The 18,335-nt window shown below is 35.0% G+C and overlaps 1 protein-coding gene across 3 annotated transcripts in view; it reads left to right on the top strand.

Annotated features, from left to right (window-relative positions):
* The window catches only part of CSMD3 (CUB and Sushi multiple domains 3), a 767,893-nt gene that overhangs the window by 497,321 nt on the left and 252,237 nt on the right, over positions 1 to 18,335 (top strand). For all 3 annotated transcript variants that reach the window (XM_049824473.1, XM_049824463.1, XM_049824457.1), the window contains 3 exons: positions 3,264 to 3,433; positions 12,323 to 12,479; positions 16,642 to 16,833. In XM_049824473.1, the coding sequence (XP_049680430.1) occupies positions 3,264 to 3,433; positions 12,323 to 12,479; positions 16,642 to 16,833 (519 nt within the window). The remainder of the gene's footprint in view (positions 1 to 3,263; positions 3,434 to 12,322; positions 12,480 to 16,641; positions 16,834 to 18,335) is intronic.

The raw sequence follows: 18,335 nt of genomic DNA, 5'->3' as shown, positions 1-18,335 counted from the left end.
GGGGAACCCCTCTGCAGACACCGAGGTCAGTGAGGAAGGAGAGGAGGAGGAGGAGGAGCGGGGGAGGAGGGGATGCCCCCCCAGCCCGTGGTGAGGCGGCAGGCTGTGCCCCCCAGCCCAGGGAGGGGAGCGGGGGAGCGGAGGCCCACCTGCAGCCCGGGGAGAGAGGAGCTCATGCCCTGAGGAGGAAGGAGCGGCAGAGACCAGGTGTGGAGAACTGACCCCAAACACCATTCCCAGTCCTCCTGTGCTGCTGGGGGGAGGAGTAGAGAAAACCGGGAGTGGAGTTGAGCCAGGAAGGAGGGAGGGGTGGGGGGAAGGTGTTTTAAGGTTTGGTTTCTACTTCTCGGTATCCTTGTTTTGATTTGATTTGATTTGTAGTAAATTAAATTGATTTTGTTTCTTCCCCAAGTTGAGTCTGTCTTTTGCCCAAGACTGTAATTGGTGAGTGATCCCTCTCTCTCCTTGTCTTGACCCACAAGCGTTTCTTTATGTCTTCTCCTCCTCATCCCACTGGGGCCAGGGTGGGGGGCTGACTGAGCAAGCATCCTCATGGTGCTTTGTTGGTGGCTGGGCTTATAGCACAACATGATCTTTTTTATTTATGATACAGTATTAACATCGAAGAATAGAAGGCAACCATAGGTTACCTGAAGTTCCATGTAATGTAAGCAACATAGCTGTCTGTTCACGTTTACAGACAGAAGTGGGGATTGGCAGATAGAACTATCTATGGTATAGTTGAAAAAGTCTTACAATATTAATCACGTATCTTCCCTGTTTGATTCAGCACTTACTCAGAATTATACTGCTGGTGTTTGTGTGTGTGTTTGCTATTTCATGGGTTGTGTTTTTTTTTTTTTTTTTTTTTTTTTAAAGTCATAATTTGCACTGACAGTTGGCAAGGAGAGAAGCCAGGATCTAACTGTTGATTTTGTGAGAATCCCTCTGAGAAGTACACAAAAGAAGCTACTGTTGTAGGCTCCAGGCTGTGGTTCCGTGGAACTGCACTGGTATAGCTGAATGTTATGGGAGAAGTTATTTTGTACTCTGGTTTTCAAGACTACTGTTACTAAACTGCTCTCTTGTCTGCTAACACGAGGGTTGTGATCATACATAAAATGATAGAATGGTTTGGGTTGGAAGGGACCTTTGAAGATCATCTAGTCCACCCCCCTTCCATGGGCAGGGACACCTTCCACTAGACCAGGTTGCTCAAAGCCCCATCCAGCCTGACCCTGAACACTTCCAATGATGGGGCATTCCACAACTTGGAACACAACATTCTCCCTCTAAATTAAGAAAAGGACAATCAGAGTGATAAATACTATGACATGAAAAATTTCCTTATTCATAACAGAAAACCTAGCATGGTTCTCAACTGTTAGTTAAAAATACTCTAACATTTGGCTCACTGCTGCGTTCAGATTTAAAAAAAAAATGGTTTGAATTACAGTTCTGACAAAAACAGAGTTGTTGGATCAACTTAATACCATAATTACCTTGTGTCTTTTGACTTTTCTCTGTCTCTGGAATGCGAAAGGATATCCCGCAAACTTGGAATAACAATCATCTTATTCCTATGTGTGGTAATTCAAACTGGCCTATGCATCTTCAGAGTAGCAAATAACTGTTTATTTGAGAATGAAGTATAAGGATAGACATGACTATGGGGACTAGAAGGTTTTCCACTTCTGCCTAGATTGTGTGTATCCAACTGTTCTAAGACAAAGTGATGACACCTGAATTATTTGGGTACTTGTTCTGTATCACTATTGAATTAAATATAGTCATCAAGCATTTCTTCTGCTTTGATCTGTGCCTGATTTGACTTTCTGTACCATGTTTGTTTTAGCTGTGTACAGAAAGAATAGTTAATCAATGGGGTTTTGTCATGTAGTGTACAAATTTCATATATAAAATATATATTTCAATAGCCTCGATTTCGCTCAAACAAGTCTGGTGAGGGAATTATCATAATGCTAAAAAACAATAATACCTCTTAAAATAGATAGCATAGATTGTTTAAACATATTTTCAAACCATTAAAAGTACCACTTAGTTTCACACAATACAATTTCTTATTTTGTGAAATTATAAACCTGTTTATTTCCCAGGTTAAAATAACTGGGGTGCATTCTCATGAGACTGGGTAAAATAAATGGCAAGAATATTGAAGTGATCCTGAAAACTAACTTAAACCCAGAAAATTTAGTGTTACAGTTAAATTTAAAATTAATCTAAATCTGTTACAAAGAGAGAAAATGCTCGTTCTTGCACTGTAATCACCACATATCAAGACTAAATAAAAAGGGAAGTAAGAATTGTAATAGTTTTTCAGTGTTAATTTCAAATACTGGTACCTCAGTGATAAAAATGGCTTAATTAAAATTATGTAAGTAGTCCAAAATATGACAGTAAATGAAAGTTACTTACTAATGGCCAATGTAGAATTGCCACAAGTTTTTATGGTTTCTTTTTTGGGGGGGTGGGGGGTGCAGTTATTAAACTTAATTACCGAAGTCCTCAATTATAAGGTTTCTTTTTTGAAATACTAACTGTGTAACTTGGAAACACTTTCTTATTTTTATTTTTAACTCCTAATCTTAAATCCATTTCATTCCTTTCTCTTTCCCGCCCTGCCCCCCGCCGGGACTTATATTTTTCTACTTGTTTCTTAACAAAATTATTTTTTTCTGTTGTTTAGCTGGTAGATACAGCATAACTCTTTTTCTAGTGTAATTTATGCCATTGACTATGTTGTTTATTTTAGTAAATTAATGTTAGAAAAAATTATCTTTTTTTCATTAATCTGTGTAAAAATGTGTGTTTCTGCATGTATCTATATTTATACATGTGCATGTATATATAAATATATACAGATATAAACTTCTAGAGCACTTTTACTTTCATTTAATTCACAAGTCTTTATGAATTTCTGTGTTGGAGAAGTAAAACCGAGTATATTTCCTCCAAAAAAAACCTCAAGAAAGATCCTTTAAAACATTACAATTATGGAATGTGGCATTAATTATGATTATAACTCTCCATATTATTTAACATACTTTAATAAAAGTACTGCAATTTAGAAATATTCTTGTAGCCTTCAGTCACTGTCATGAACATGTATTTAGAATTAGATTTTAGATATCAATAAATGTTAAAAATGTTGAACTAGGTTGCATTAACATTCCCATTATCACTATTACTAAAAATATTTGTTTTCTATTAAAATATACCTTAACATTTTCTTTTAATTGCAGCTGAATGCGGAGCCTCCACGACAAATAATGAAGGAATCTTACTGTCTCCAAATTATCCTCTTAACTATGAAAACAACCATGAATGTATTTATAGCATTCAGGTACAAGCGGGGAAAGGAATCAATATTTCTGCCAGAACGTTTCATTTAGCCCAAGGAGATGTTCTTAAGGTATGTAATCATGTAACTTATTTGTTATTTCTAAACTTGTAGTTTCTCATATACTTGAAGTTTACCTGTTTGTGATAGTACAATATCAGGTAAGTTTGTTAAGTGTCTCTTAGAAAATATGTATCTAAACCAGGTCCATTTCTAAAAAGTTAAAAATTAGGCAACCTGAAGTGTTTCTGTAATCTGTCTCTTAACATATAATTTTCTGGCCACATATAATTAAAAAAGAGATTGGAACTGTAAATTAAATGTTGCCTTAATGTGTATTTGTATTCTATTATTAGTGTTAATTATTCATCATTTACATCTTTTGTAAATTCTGTTTTCTTCATCAGTATCTTTATAACTTGAGCTGTGATCTAAACATGATAAACATTACACTCAGAAGCTTAATTTAATACACTATCTAGGTAGTACATTTTGTACGTGAGGTTTACACTTTAAATGACTCTGATGTTACATACCATGTAAGATCTCCTGCAAAATGATGATCACAGCAGTTACATGCAAAGAGAATTTTTGCATTAAACAAAGAAACAACAAAGGCAAAACCAGGATACTAGAACCTTCAAGAGTTTTTTTAGAGTGATTTCACCCTATAAATTCAGTAGCCTTTACTTTGATTTGTTCGCAGATTTTATTAATGTATTCCCCAACATTTTCAGAGGCATATATTGGTTAGTCAGCTACATATTTAAAGCTGATGATGATCAGGGTAAGTGTCTTTTAGCACATACCAACTAAATGCAATAAAATAGCCATAAAAAGGATTAAATGATAGTCTAATATTTCGGAATACTCAATTTAATTAAACTTGCCTCTCAGAAATCAAATGAACAAGAGGTACAATGCCAATCATCTTTGAGTAAAAAAAAAAAAAGTTTTTCTGCCATATTCTGCCATGTAGTTATTAAAATGAGAGGTGTTATGGGAAGATACATTTCTAAGAAACAACTATGATTCAGACTGGGTTTTATCTCATCTAACTTTAGCCATCTGAGCATTGGGTTAGGATTTCTGTCATGAGTCATCAGACATAGGCACTTCCAAAAGGAGTTAATTATACGTAAGGCATAAGCAGACCTAAACTACCAATATAAGATGAAATCAGGCAGCAAGAATAAAATTAAAAAAAAAAAAGTGGTTTTAAATAAAAATAAGTGTTATGTTCATCTTAAAACAAAACACAAGCAAACCAAAATAAACCAGAGGCTACTAGATATGCAGCACACACAGGTATGTTTATTTTATTCTGGCCTTACTGCTTATTTCAGAACCAAGTAAATACCTTTTAATTTTTACATTAATTAATACAGAAAGATTTAATTTGAAAGATGCTTAGTATTTACTAACATATAAATAGCATGGCAAAAAAATGAATAAAATCCCCCAGTTTATTCAAGTTGCTGTTAAAACATCCAGATGATATATGCAAGTATGCCATTTTAACAGTTTTGGTACTTCTTAATGAAGCAGAAAAATTAGTGAAGTCATGGCAAGATGTTTAAATTAACCAACATTAGAATAAGAATTGAAGTCAGGAGTTACATTTGAACTTGAATCCTTATCCACCCAAATCACTATTCTAATATTTCTGTCCACATTTTTCATGCCCATCCAATAAAAGTATATGGCTTCATTTTCCTCAGGACTTTTTAGGTTGAAACCATTCAACTCTGTTATCTTAGTGTAGAAGTCATAGCACTGTAGGGAGGGAGCTACAGTTATATAAAGTTATCTAAACTTTATATATATATATAAATGACTATGAATATAGAGTAATTAAAACTATTTTTTCTTTTTTTTCTTCCTTAATCATTTAATGCACATACAATTGTGAAAACATCTAGGCACTTAAGTTTTCTCAAGTGCCATTCCAACCATGTGCACTACAGATGCTTAACTAGAAAATGTTAACTCATATTTAAAGGTAAAATTCTATTTTAATATTGCTACTCAATTAATATGAACTTAAGAGTAATGCCAAATTAATTATAAATGGAGGGAAGCCACCAGTCTGCTGTAAATGTGTGCGGCAGAAATATTTGCTGTGTTTTGCAGGTATATCTATTAGATGAAAGTAATATCTAGTAATTAGAGTGTTTGTTTTTCAAGTCAGCAGCCTTGAATTATAATAATGAGCTGAAGTCCCTTCCAATCTATTAAAAAAAAAACCCTACAAGAAGTGTTCTTTATTATGTTTATTACTTTTTTGAGACTGATATTGTAGCAAGACAGAGGCACTTGAGCTTTAATATTATGGGAAGTAATGGTATCTGTGGAACCCATTGTGCCTCTTCTTGCCTCATCTCTCAGATGAAGCTCTTACAACTTGTCTTAATTCCATCGGACTCTTTTTTTCATGTGTTCATCTGATAAAGGAGTATTTTTTCAGAAAATACAAATCAGCAGTCACACATTCCAAAACTTTTCTCATGGAAACAGTTCTGAAGTTGTCTATCGATCCCTATCATTGATTGCTTCTCATCTCCAGGAGCTGAAAAAGAATCAGTGGAAGATTTGTTGTGTGACTGATTTGGGAATATGCCTAGTATTTATCATTAATCTCTTCAAGATCAGGAAAGTAGTCTTGGTTATCCACATTTTTTTTTCCTGTATTCTCTTGGACTGATTTACATTAATCCCAGTAAAATATCTTTGAAGATAAGTTTGCAGGAACTTCCTTTTAATTTTGTAGAACCAGTAACTAAAATATAAAAAGGAAAGATACTGCCTAATTTGCCTATTTTCTGACTGTGGAGAAGACAGTTTTGGCTACAGGAGTAGGACATTAGTGTTATACTTTAGTTTTAAGTGAATCAATAATAGTCAACAAATGCTGTAAACCTATCTAATATATATCACTATGTAAATGTACGTAAACATTAATGCGTTGACCAAACTCTAAGAAATCTCTGAGGTAAGTAAAGAATAATGAAGTCTTCTAGAATGAAAAATGGCAATGGAAGGAAGTTAAGTAAAAATAAAGGATTATCATCCAGTCTTACAGCAAACAGCTGAGTGATGTATAGTGAGTACACAGTTCCCTTTTAACTATGAACTAGGGAGGGTAAGGAATTCACCATTTGGAAACCAAGATATTTAAACAACAGCTTCCAGACAGGGCTTCCTTTCCCCAAACACAAATGAAGCAGCTCCATAATATTTCATAAGCTCAGGTTTTTAGCTACAGACTTTGGTTAAGAAATGGATAATGCATCTCTGATCTTCAGAACTGATAGATGAAAATGGTGGCAAAGTTAATCATGTACTTTGTGTTACTTTTTCTGTCAGCTAATATTTTAGAGTACTAGAGCTATGCAGATAAAATTCCATTCAAAGTCTGAATAGACTGAATATTCTACTAACCTTCTGATGTTGTTTAATCAAGTCATGGGGTCTGCTGCTTACCACATGAATTAACTGACCATGGATCAAATCTATACCTGACAAGCACTGTGAGTGTGTCCTGGTTTCAGCTGGGATAGAGCTAACTGTCTTCCTAGTAGCTGGTACAGTGCTGTGTTTTGAGTTCAGTATGCGAAGAATGTTGATAACACTGATGTTTTCAGTTGTTGTTCAGTAGTGTTTAGACTATAGTCAAGGATTTTTCAGCTTCTCATGGCCAGCCAGGGCACAAGAAGTTGGCACAGGACACAACCAGGGCACCTGACCCAAACTTGCCAATGGTGTATTCCATACCATGGGACGTCCCATCTAGTTTAGGAACTGGGAAGTGGGGGGGGGGTGGGGAATCGCCGCTCGGGGACTGGCGGGGTGTCGGTCGGTGGGTGGTGAGCTATTGCCCTGTGCATCATTTGTACATTCCAATCCTTTTATTACTACCGTTGTCATTTTATTAGTGTTATCATTATCATTGTAGTTTCTTCTTTTCTGTTCTATTAAACCGTTCTTATCTCAACCCAGGAGTTTTACTTTTTTTCCCGATTTCCTCCCCCATCCCACTGAATGGGGGAAGTGAGTGAGCGGCTGCGTGGTACTTAGTTGCTGGCTGGGGTTAAACCACGACAGAGTGAAACAATGAAACAGCTGCTTTGGGAATATAGCATTAGAGGGAAACAGCATATTTAACACAAATAAATAACTGCCCTTACAACTGCCCTTACTGTTACTCCCCAGCCAGAGAAGGTAATTCTTACTTACCAATTCTGAACTGGTATAGAGCAGAGGCTTCAGAACATATAATTTGTTTTTAATTTGCTTCATTTAGTATGCAATTCTGTTTTTTTTTTCTTTTTGATGTAACTGCTCCAGCTACTTATATTAATGTTGTAGGTGTGTTTTTTGTTTGGCTGGTTGTTTTTTGTTGGAAACTATAAGAAATATATAAGTCTCTCTATTTTTATTTTTTGTGTGTGTGTGTGTGTGTAGGGCTATAAACTGCTCTTGATAGCACCATATCGTGTTTTAATATTCATGAAAGTTTCGTGAAGGCATATGAAGAATTTAAGATCTGTATAGTCATTATATGCCAATCCATTTAATATTAATCGCAAAAACTGTATAACAATTCTTTCCTTCTTTGTAATTGTACTGATAACTGAGTTTGTGCGCTCCACAGAATTCCAATTTTTTAGAGTAAACTGCCTATGTGGGTTTCCAAAGTATGAGAACATTTCTACCTGGTTTTTTTTCCCCTGCTTTTGTCTCCCTCCACCAGTTTTTCCTCTAAACTCCATCGTCTTTGATAGCTGTAAGCAAACGCTTTAGATTTGCATGGAAAGGAACAGAGTTGCCATTCTTCTACTTGCCTGAATAGTCCATTGTTAGTGGTGAACACTTTGTGATGAAATCAGTTGAATGTAGAATGTATTCTTTATGTCAAAGATCTTTTAATACACTTCTCTAATTTACTGGGGGAAAGGCATCTTTTGTTAGAATTGAAGCTTGAACAAAGAAAACAATCATATTATCTTTATTTTCAGTAGATTTCAACATAAATAAAAATCTACCTGTGCATGGTACTACTTCCATACTACTTCCGTGGTACAGATTCCATAAGTAAACCTAAAACAAAAGAGAAAGGAACACCAAATATGAAAAGGACTGAGATGGGAAGAAAGTATCAGTTGTTTGTGAGGATTTTTTTTTTTTTCCTTTTGTAGCAGGTTTTGCTCTTGGCAATATATAGTGAGAGCTGATGTGCTAGATGAGATTGCACCTATGTGGAAAAAAATGGCTTTAAATATAATTTTTGATACTGTAATGAAGCAATCTTTCTTCTTCTTTTTACTAAAATGCTCAATGCAGCAACAGGCAGGTAACAGTATGTCAGTAAACCAAACAGAATAACTGACATTAAGGGTCCCCTTCTTCTGTGCTTGGCTCAGTGCTCTGTGCTCCTGCAAAATATGGAGGATTCAGTTTTACTGCATATGTTTGCTCTCTCACTTGTGGGCCAGCTTTTGAAATGTGTGCACTTGATTCAGTTTTTGAGTGTTTTTGTGCAAAAGACTTTGAAGGGAGGTAATGTTTGGGGCTTTTTCGTAATTTATTTCTTAAGAAACTCCACAATTGCTATCATAATCCTTTCAGGAATATCATCCTGAAAACATGAGTGAGAAATAGGTAATAAGTGTAGGGGACAAAAAAACCCCCTAAACATATGGGCCCTTTTCTGTCTTTATATTAGTACTTCTATTTGCATGTGATATAAATGATACATTTGACAGGGTGTTGACAGCCTCAGCTCTGAGCTGCTGATTTTATGTTATTTCTTCTCTTTAAAAAGGCACATATTTTCATATCCATATGCCTTTTATGTTTCAATGGCAAATCTCAAAAATAGTTTGATTAAAATGCACAAATTTAATACATTCACTTTATACTGTTCCCCTGCTAAAACTTTATGGAGTTAAATAAGTTAGCAGAAAAAAAAGCCGTTAATTTCCATGTAAAATTTGTTGATAGTGGAGCCCCTCAAAAGCTTAGGAAGTTTTATTTTTTCTCTAACTGCAAATGCAAATATAACCCCTCTTCCCCAAATTAAACATTACATCTATCAGTTCAAATTGTATTTATGTAAACAGTGTTCGCTATTAACATCGTTCTCTATAACATTTCAAAATATCATTGTGATATGAAGAATGTTGACAAAATTTTCTGTGCCTTTGCTCCTCTGTGTGAATTAATCATTTAACAGATCGGGCCTTTATATAGCTGATAAAGGTGGCCCTCTGTTTTCCAAATAGCTTGTCACTGGCATATTCAGTCATTATACAGTCATGAATCAATTATCTTTGCATGAATGCTACGGGATGATTTTAAGGAAAATGCATCCAAACAATAATATTTTCATAATTATTTTTTTGTCCATACATTTAGCACTCAAGTGACATAAATCCAGATGTGCTGGCAAGGCCTATAAAAAAAGAATATTCCTATATTAAAAATAAGATAATGGTGCTACCTTAATTAACATACAATCTTGTGTTCTGGATCAAATTCTGAAACTGAATTACTAACTCATTCAAAATCTTAAGCAAAACTCCCACCTACTTTAGGAAGGTTAGAAAGAAAATGCTGGTTCTGCAAATCTCACAAGGCAATGTAGGCTGTTACCACTTTCTGTTCAACTTAAACTGTATTATTTAAATTACATCTAGAAATTTCTGTTTAGTGCCCATTAACTTGAATGAAGCACAAAAAAGACAATGTGACTTAAATTGAGAATTATACTACAAAATATGCATCCATTTATTGTCCTAAGGGACACCACACTATCTCAATACTTTGAATATTTGAAAGTCAGCAACCAAAAGAAAAAAAAGATATTTTAATTTCATGTTCAAATTAATCACATCCCTCCCTTATCCAAATGCAGTTTTCCTACTCAAAGAATCATAGACTTGCAGAAGTGTTAGGGTATGTTAAATTTTGTTCCTTCATAGAAATTATATAGGCTTAGAAGTATAACTGGGACAGCTAGTTAGTCCGTAAAGTAGAATTAGTGTCAACTCTGGAGAGATGTCAGTGTGCCAATGTGAAAGGTTTAATGGTAGGACAGTTAACAAAATTGGCAATAAATTATGTGTTGGAAAATTCTAACATGCAGATAAATGGTATTATGAAGTGGCTGAGAATAGTTGGTATAACTTAATAGCTTCCTTTGGTTAATTATTAGTGATACATGCATAGCAGGAAATAGATTACTCTTATGTAGTGTTTAAAAATAAAATAAATCCTGAATACTTGGGTGTTAAAAGTGCCTTGGAGAGATTAGGAGAGAGAGCATCAAATTTAAGCTGGGTTTTCTTTAAGTTTGTCATGATGTAAATATCTTTGTGGGATAGTAGTAATTCTGGAATGGGTGTTTTTTCTTTCAGTTACCAAAACAAAACAGTCTATTTCAGAACTAATTTTCTGTTGTTTTTTTCTGGCTTGGTTACTGATCTCAGTATAGTTTTAAAGAAGTTTGAAATAAAATAGAGAAATCCATTTTAATACTATTTTATATATTTTAATATTACTTTTTAGTTGTTAAGCATTAATTGCACCTTTTTTTTCTTTAATTTCTTATTTTTACTCCATTTAAGGACAATGGCATTTAAATATGAAGTTTGCTTGGAATTTATTTGCTTGTTTCAGTAAGACACAAGAAATGATGCCAAGTCACTTTGCTGTGCTTCTTATACTGTTGTACACTTATTTATTCATCAGAGGTGACTAGAAGTGGCTTATTTGTTTTATTTCAGCATATCATTAAATGTGAAGTCTTTGTTATTACTAGACACATAAGGATTTCTGCAAAATAGGATTTATGTGTATGCCATTCTCACAGAGGGGGAGCAGGCATCAGTATTTCACATTCACTTTGTTGCCTCACTACTATTGCTGGTGTATTTGTTTTGATTTCTTTGTGGTATAGATTCCTGTTTACAAATGAAAGATTTAATTACATTTTAAATTAACACAATTAGATCTTATTTAGAACTGGAGACAATTCTCTGTTCTTTTACTAGAGCTTTAGAATTTACCTCTATTGCAATTTAAAAATTATTCAGAGGTCAATTTACTGATTTGCACGTGAAATTTTTCTTAACTAAAAAATTAATAATTTTTTTTTTTATCATAGAAGGCACTAAATAAATCCTACAGGACAGAGTGGCTGGGTTAGCTATTATTAAGTTATAGTTTAACTATTTTTAGGAATTAGACGAATGCTTTTAAACAACCAATCTTCTAAAGAAATTTGCTGAAAATTATTAAAAGATTGTTTTATATATTTAGTAGTCTGATAGAAGTTTCCATTTCCAATATGGAAAAGAAAAACTCTTGAAGAAAAAAGAAATAATAAAAGTGCTGTATTCCAATTTACATATAGATTACATGACTCTTTCAACTTACAGAAGCAGTTGTTTGACTTACTTTATTTCCTAGTCTCCTTTTACTTTATAGTCATATTTGAACCTCTCTTTACATAGAAAAAGAATTCAGTGATTTATTTAATGAGCCAAATTTGGGGAGATGTGAGCTTTTCTATTATGCCATCTCAGTGACTTGAGGCAGAGACAGCTACACAAAATATTTGTTTGCTGATAGTTTATGACCAGAATTGCAATACCGGCAGTGAAAGAGAAAACAGAGGTTTAAAAACATCAAGCTGATATGGCACCTCTGTCTACTTCTATTGTTAGGCAAAAAAGGAACTGACATGTTTTAAATTGTGCATTTGAAAAAACACCACAATTAAGTCAGTTTAACTCAAGAGAGGCAAACAGCATATCCAAATAGTACTTCGGGTTGACTGGCAATAGATCTCCCTTTGCAGAGCTGTCCTTGCTCTTAATGGAGATGTACAGAATTATTTTGTAAATAAAATATCTCATTTTATTTTTCATAATTGTAAAACTCTGATTTGTTTTACAGATCTATGATGGCAAAGACAACACTGCTCACCTGCTGGGTGCATATTCTGGGGCATCATTAAGAGGCCTAACGCTAAGTAGTACTTCAAATCATTTGTGGTTGGAATTTAACTCAGACATGGAGGGCACTGATGAAGGTTTTCAGCTTGTGTATACCAGTAAGTATTTGAGAAAATAGTAGTAATAGATTTATGATTTTAAAGGAATGAAAATTCTTTGCTCATAAGATGAAAATGCAGTCGAAAGACAAATAATGACAAAATCAACAGCAAATCACTCATCAAAATAACATAGTACCATAATTGTACCTCAAAAAACCCTAAACATGTAGCATACTGAAACCTTGCTTTGACAGTACTGTGCACAGTTTGATACTTAAACCACTTTTTTTTCCTAGAGGGTTATTTTGAAGGTTTTTTCAGTCTTTCAGTTGTATTAGCATATAAAAATATCTAAGCACGTGAATAGTTTTAAATGTGTAACTAAACCCCATTGTTTCATAAAGATAATTCTTAAGTAAAAGACAGTCTCCATCTCAAGACTCATGTTCAATACTAATTTTCCATCACACTAGCAATTTCTCACTTTGGATTATTGTTTAGAATAATCCAATTTGGAACCAAAATGATAAAGAAAGATACCTAAAAAACTTCTTACCTAAATGTAGCCTGAAAAAATTAAACTACAAAGATTAGAAGAGGAAAAATCTTATCAGATCTTTGGCTTAGAGGGTATATGGGAAACAGCAATACACATATATTTTATCAAGTGGCAACTTCTGAAAATGTATGTGATTCTTACATGTATCTATTGGCATGCAGTGTATATGACTTCTTTACCGTATAATTATTTCATCATTGCTGAATTATTATATAAACCCGACTTTTAGCAAGCAGAACAGTGCTATAAGGTAATTCTGTAATGCAGCTGTCAACATCCTTTTTTTCTCCTTGTGCTTACATCATTTATTTTCCCCTATTCAAAAAATATTCTTATGTTTCAAAAACTCTCCATCATGTTTTTAAAACTAATGCTAATAAAAATAATATAAGTCTAGCAGAATGAAAGGAAAATATTTCAAGATATTACAAGAGTATGTAATTATTTTTCCAGTGAAAGTTGCATAATTATACCTTGTAATAACCTGTGATAGTGTAGGGCTCTACCCTATGATTAAAGATAGGCCTTTCAGTGCTGTGTTACTATGTAAGTGTCAAGGTGTTTCATTTTTCTTATTTATATAGGTACACCCAAGCCCAGCACTTGAACCTTATTATTAACATTTCCTGTTTTTTAGACAGGCATTCTTGTAGAATACACTTTCCGAGCCTGAACAGTTATTAGCCTTAACAGTGCTGAATCTTCTTTTGTAGATATTTGTACAATTGGAAGAGAAAAAGTTGGGGGCAAAATAGACAGGAAAGAAACAGAAAAACAAAAAACAAGTGATGCAAAGGTGGTCAATCATCACCTCCCACAAGCAGACCAATGCCCAGCCAGTATCTGAGCAATGGCCCCTTTGGAAAGACTAACCCCCAGTTTTATTGCTCAGCAAGACATTATATGGCATGGAATATCTCTTTGGTCACTTGGGGTCAGCTGTCCCAGCAGTGCCCACCTCCAGCCTACTTGCTGAGAGGGCAGAGTGAGAAACAGAGAACTTGATGCTGTGCAAGTACTGCTCAACAATAGCAGAAAAATTGACTAAACCAGTGTTGATAACACACCAATCTAAATCACAGCACTGTATGGTCTTCTATGAAGATAATAAACTCCATCCCAGCCAGACTCAATATACTCCATCTCCTTTATACTGTCCCTTCGGATTTTTATGCATGGATAAGATCCCCTGAAGCCTTCTCTTCTCCAGGCTGAACAGTCTCAATTCTCTGTGCCTTTACCTATAGGAGAGATGCTCCCATCTCTTAATCATCTTAGTGGTCCTTCACTGGACTTTATTGATTAGCTCCACATCTTGTACTGGGGAGCCCAGAACTGGGCACCATACTCCAGATGTGACCTCAACAGTGCTTAGGATAGATGGGAAGGATCATGTCTGTTGACCTGCTGGCAACATGCCTCCTAATGCAGCCCAGGATACCTTTAGCCTTCTTTGCTGCGAGGGCACATCGCTGGGTCATGTTGGGCTTGGCATCCATCAGGACCTCCAGTAGGCTTCTGCAAAGCTGCTTTCCAGCTGGGTGGCCCCCAGCATATTCTGGTGCATGGGGTTGTTCCTCCCCAGGTTGAGGACTTTGCACATCTCCTTACTGATCGTGTCAGCCTGTTTCTCCAGCCTGTTGAAGTCCCTCTGGATGGCAGCATGACCCTCTGGTGTACCAGCCAGTCCTCCCAGGTTGGTGTTATGATCAAACTTCCTGAGGGTGTGCTCTACCCCTTCACCCAGATCAAGTTGAACAGGATTGGACACGGTATTAACCCCTACAGCACACCACTAGTTACCAGCCTCCAATTAGATTTCATGTCACTGTTCATCACCGATTGGCCATTTCCCATTTTGGGAAAGACAGCTAATATTTGTTTTGCATAGTTATAAACAATGAAACCTTCCAAAAGTGCCATGGGCTTACCCTTATGCTTTTAAGCAGAAAAAAAAAAATCCCCACAAGTTGTAATGAAACATTCTGTGTCTTCAGGGACACATTGTGAAGATTCGTGTTCTTTCAGTTGCCTAAAATAGCCAACTATTGCCTTTCTAGATCTCTCCACTATGCTCCTAGCTATCAGGTGCTTCTCCAGAAGGATACAGTTTTCCCTTTGGTTCTGTTGCCAGAACTGCCAGCACTGTGTGGATAGCTGAAATAACTTAGGGCAGCAAAAATGCTTCTAGTACCTATGCTTAGGCAATGGAGTTACTTGTTCATCTTCAAGAGGGAAGTGATCAGTTAAAAGGACTACTTTGGTGCTGTGTCTATAAGCAGGCCATCCAGAGTTGAGGACATTTCAGTGATCAAGGCACATTTTAACTTCTTTTCACACAGTATGATCAACATTTTTCTTAGACAGGAAATTCTAACTTGTCAGTAAGTATCCAGACTGGCAATATCAAAAAAGGTTCTTCATTTGGAACTCACATTAACCCCTTTTAGAGCTCCTTCAGTGCAGTCTGTTCTGGGAAACAATAACTTAACTAGGAATGAGAAAAGTTCAGCTCAGAGCTTCTGAAGGCTCTTCAGGAGGTGAGCCATTTTCAGTGAGACATTAAATGAGCTGAAGGAAGAACAGGGAAGATAGAGCATTTGACCTATTTTTTTTCCTTATGTGAGCAAACAGCCTTATCCAACCTGAAGCATTTTGTCTGTAAAATAAAATAATGACCATTTTTTCAATCAATCAATGGTAATGATTCAGTACCTGAGGAGAGATTGTGAAAGGCTACCAACTGTTGACCAGATGGACAAATACTGTGTAAGTGACTTCACTAAACAATGCAGATATGAAAACCCCTTCATTTGCTCCCGTGTCACCTACATATAAGAATATCAATCTGACACAAAGCACCTTTTTTACCTACAAAGAGTTTGAGCTGCATGGTATTGATAAAAACCATTTGGTTTTGAACAAAGCGAGGTTTTGAGCTGCTTCTCTGTTAATAACAGAAAATCTTACTTGTAATAGAAAATATTTCCACCAAATTACAGTTTATGTTTCCCAAAATGTTAATATGCTTCCCTATTTCCATATGATGCATAAGTCATTTTGTTTCCTTCTTGTTCCACGTCTCTTAATTCTCCAAAATGTCCAAATTATTTGGCTTGAATTCTCTACATCATCATTATCATTGCTTCCTCCATGTAGTTTTTAAATTTACAGTCTACTTAATGCAGGATTATGGTAGGTATTGATGAATATAACAGTATTTCTTTGGTGCCATAGGTGCTATTGTGCTGTTGTTGTTACTGTGCACAATAACAAATCTGCTGTGCAGTTTTGTTTGAGTCTTTAAATGTCTATTCAAAAACTAGATTGTCATCAAAATAAATGGACAACCACTTTAACTGCCATTTTATCATTTATCATATCATTTTAGAACTGATTGATAATGGTAATGAATTTCCTTCTAAGTCTTTAATTGGACTCTTAGGAAAAATGTTATGACACAGTTTGGTTTGCATGCTCTAAGTGAGAGGTATAGACAGTTGTCCTTTAGACTGTTTAAAAACAGGGAAGAAACTTTAAATATGTTGTTACATGAAGTCTGAAAATGTTTGCTTTCCATTGGAAAACAGAAAATCTGAATTTCATTAATATATCTATTTCTTTGATTTTTTTAACTATAATGTGTTAATTCTACCACAGGTTTTGAGCTTTCACATTGTGAGGACCCTGGTGTGCCACAGTTTGGATATAAAATCAGTGACCAAGGCCATTTTGCTGGAAGCACTATAATTTATGGATGCAATCCAGGTTACACACTCCATGGAAGCAGCCTTTTAAAGTGTATGACTGGAGAAAGAAGGGCATGGGACTATCCTCTACCATCATGTATTGGTAGTAGACTCTTATTTTTTATTTGCTTAAATTAATACCTGAATATAAGAAAGAAAAAAAAGTAAGGATTATTAGATCTTTGTGAAATCTGATCTGTATGTGTACAGATCTAGTTACACATACATTTAGAAATCTGTGTGCATAGATCTCATCTAAGTCTATGAGAGTGCTGTTGCTTTTTTTAGGTTAAGAAAAGAGAGTAATTATTAAACGTTTGTGCATACTGAAATTCCTAATACATGAAAATCTAGTTATAGTCAGCAAATGGTCAACTTAAAAAGCTTAATCAGAAAGCCAGGACCATGTATGTTTTATGAGGGGTTCTAAAACCAGTATTTCTTTTTTTATTTCATCTAACTAACACTAAGCTAGAAAACTTTTCACATATTTACACATAAATACTACAAAATAAATTAAAAGAAAAACTTAAATATATGAAGAGATACAGACATATTACTTGGCTTCTGTTATGTTGCTGTGATGAATAACACAATATTATACACTTTATTACAATATCATGATAACTTTATAGGTTGTGCAGGTACCTACAGACTCAATTCCTGAGCAAAAAGACGACAAGACTTAAATATTCTGGTAAATTTCTTCCTTTTTCATCTCCTTTTGGAGGAAATTTGGACTGAGTGAGTAGGGGAAGCAAGAGGTGAAATGCACTTTGTGCTTAGATTTAAGTGTGACAGAAAACAGTGTATTTTGACATATCTTCATCAAGACATAAAGCCCATTTAAGAAACATATGCAACAAATAAGAACTGAACAGCTCTCTTAGAGTAATATTTAGGGAAAAATTGCTTAAATCCCAAATCTGTGATAAGCCTTAACTAATTTCTACATCATTCAGGGTATAGAAAACCAAAGAATTAGGGGGAAAGCATGGCACTGGAACATGCAAGTAGCAAATAGGAGGTGTACAAAGAACATATGATGGAAGTTGAAACAAAAAGATCAAATAAAATGTGAGGGTGCCAGAAAGTTGAAGTTAAAAGTTTCAATATCAAATTACATTTTCAGTTCCATTATAAGCATTAAAAATCATAGAATGTGTCACCATAGTAACACTCAGCTATATATGTGAATTCTTGCTTAGTTTTAAAACAGACCAAGGTGAAAATGTCTAAAACTATTCCTTCATTTTTTTTTTATTGATTATCTAGATTATGTACTGTGCACTATTCACACTAACTGGGGGAGCTTCAACTTTCTCATATTCTAAGCAAATACTGAAAACCTCATATAGTTCAAATCTAGACAGTCTACTGGATGGGGATCACTAGAACAGCTCACAGGTGGGAGTTGAACACTGTTGTTGTGTGTCCCCTACATGACAGAAGCTGTTTGGAGGAAGGTCCCTGGATTTAATTATTCAGCAGTTCCTTTCCAAAATAGATGCATACAGCTCAAAAGGTACAGGTTGGCCACCTTTGGATTAGGAAGTGAGCCAGATTCAGAGCTGACATAAACAAAAAATTTCAGTGAACTGAAAT

Source organism: Accipiter gentilis, chromosome 2, assembly GCF_929443795.1.
Source record: "Accipiter gentilis chromosome 2, bAccGen1.1, whole genome shotgun sequence".
Lineage (NCBI taxonomy): Eukaryota > Metazoa > Chordata > Aves > Accipitriformes > Accipitridae > Astur > Astur gentilis.
Note: the sequence above shows the minus strand (reverse complement) of the source record. Positions and strands in the feature narration are given on the sequence as shown.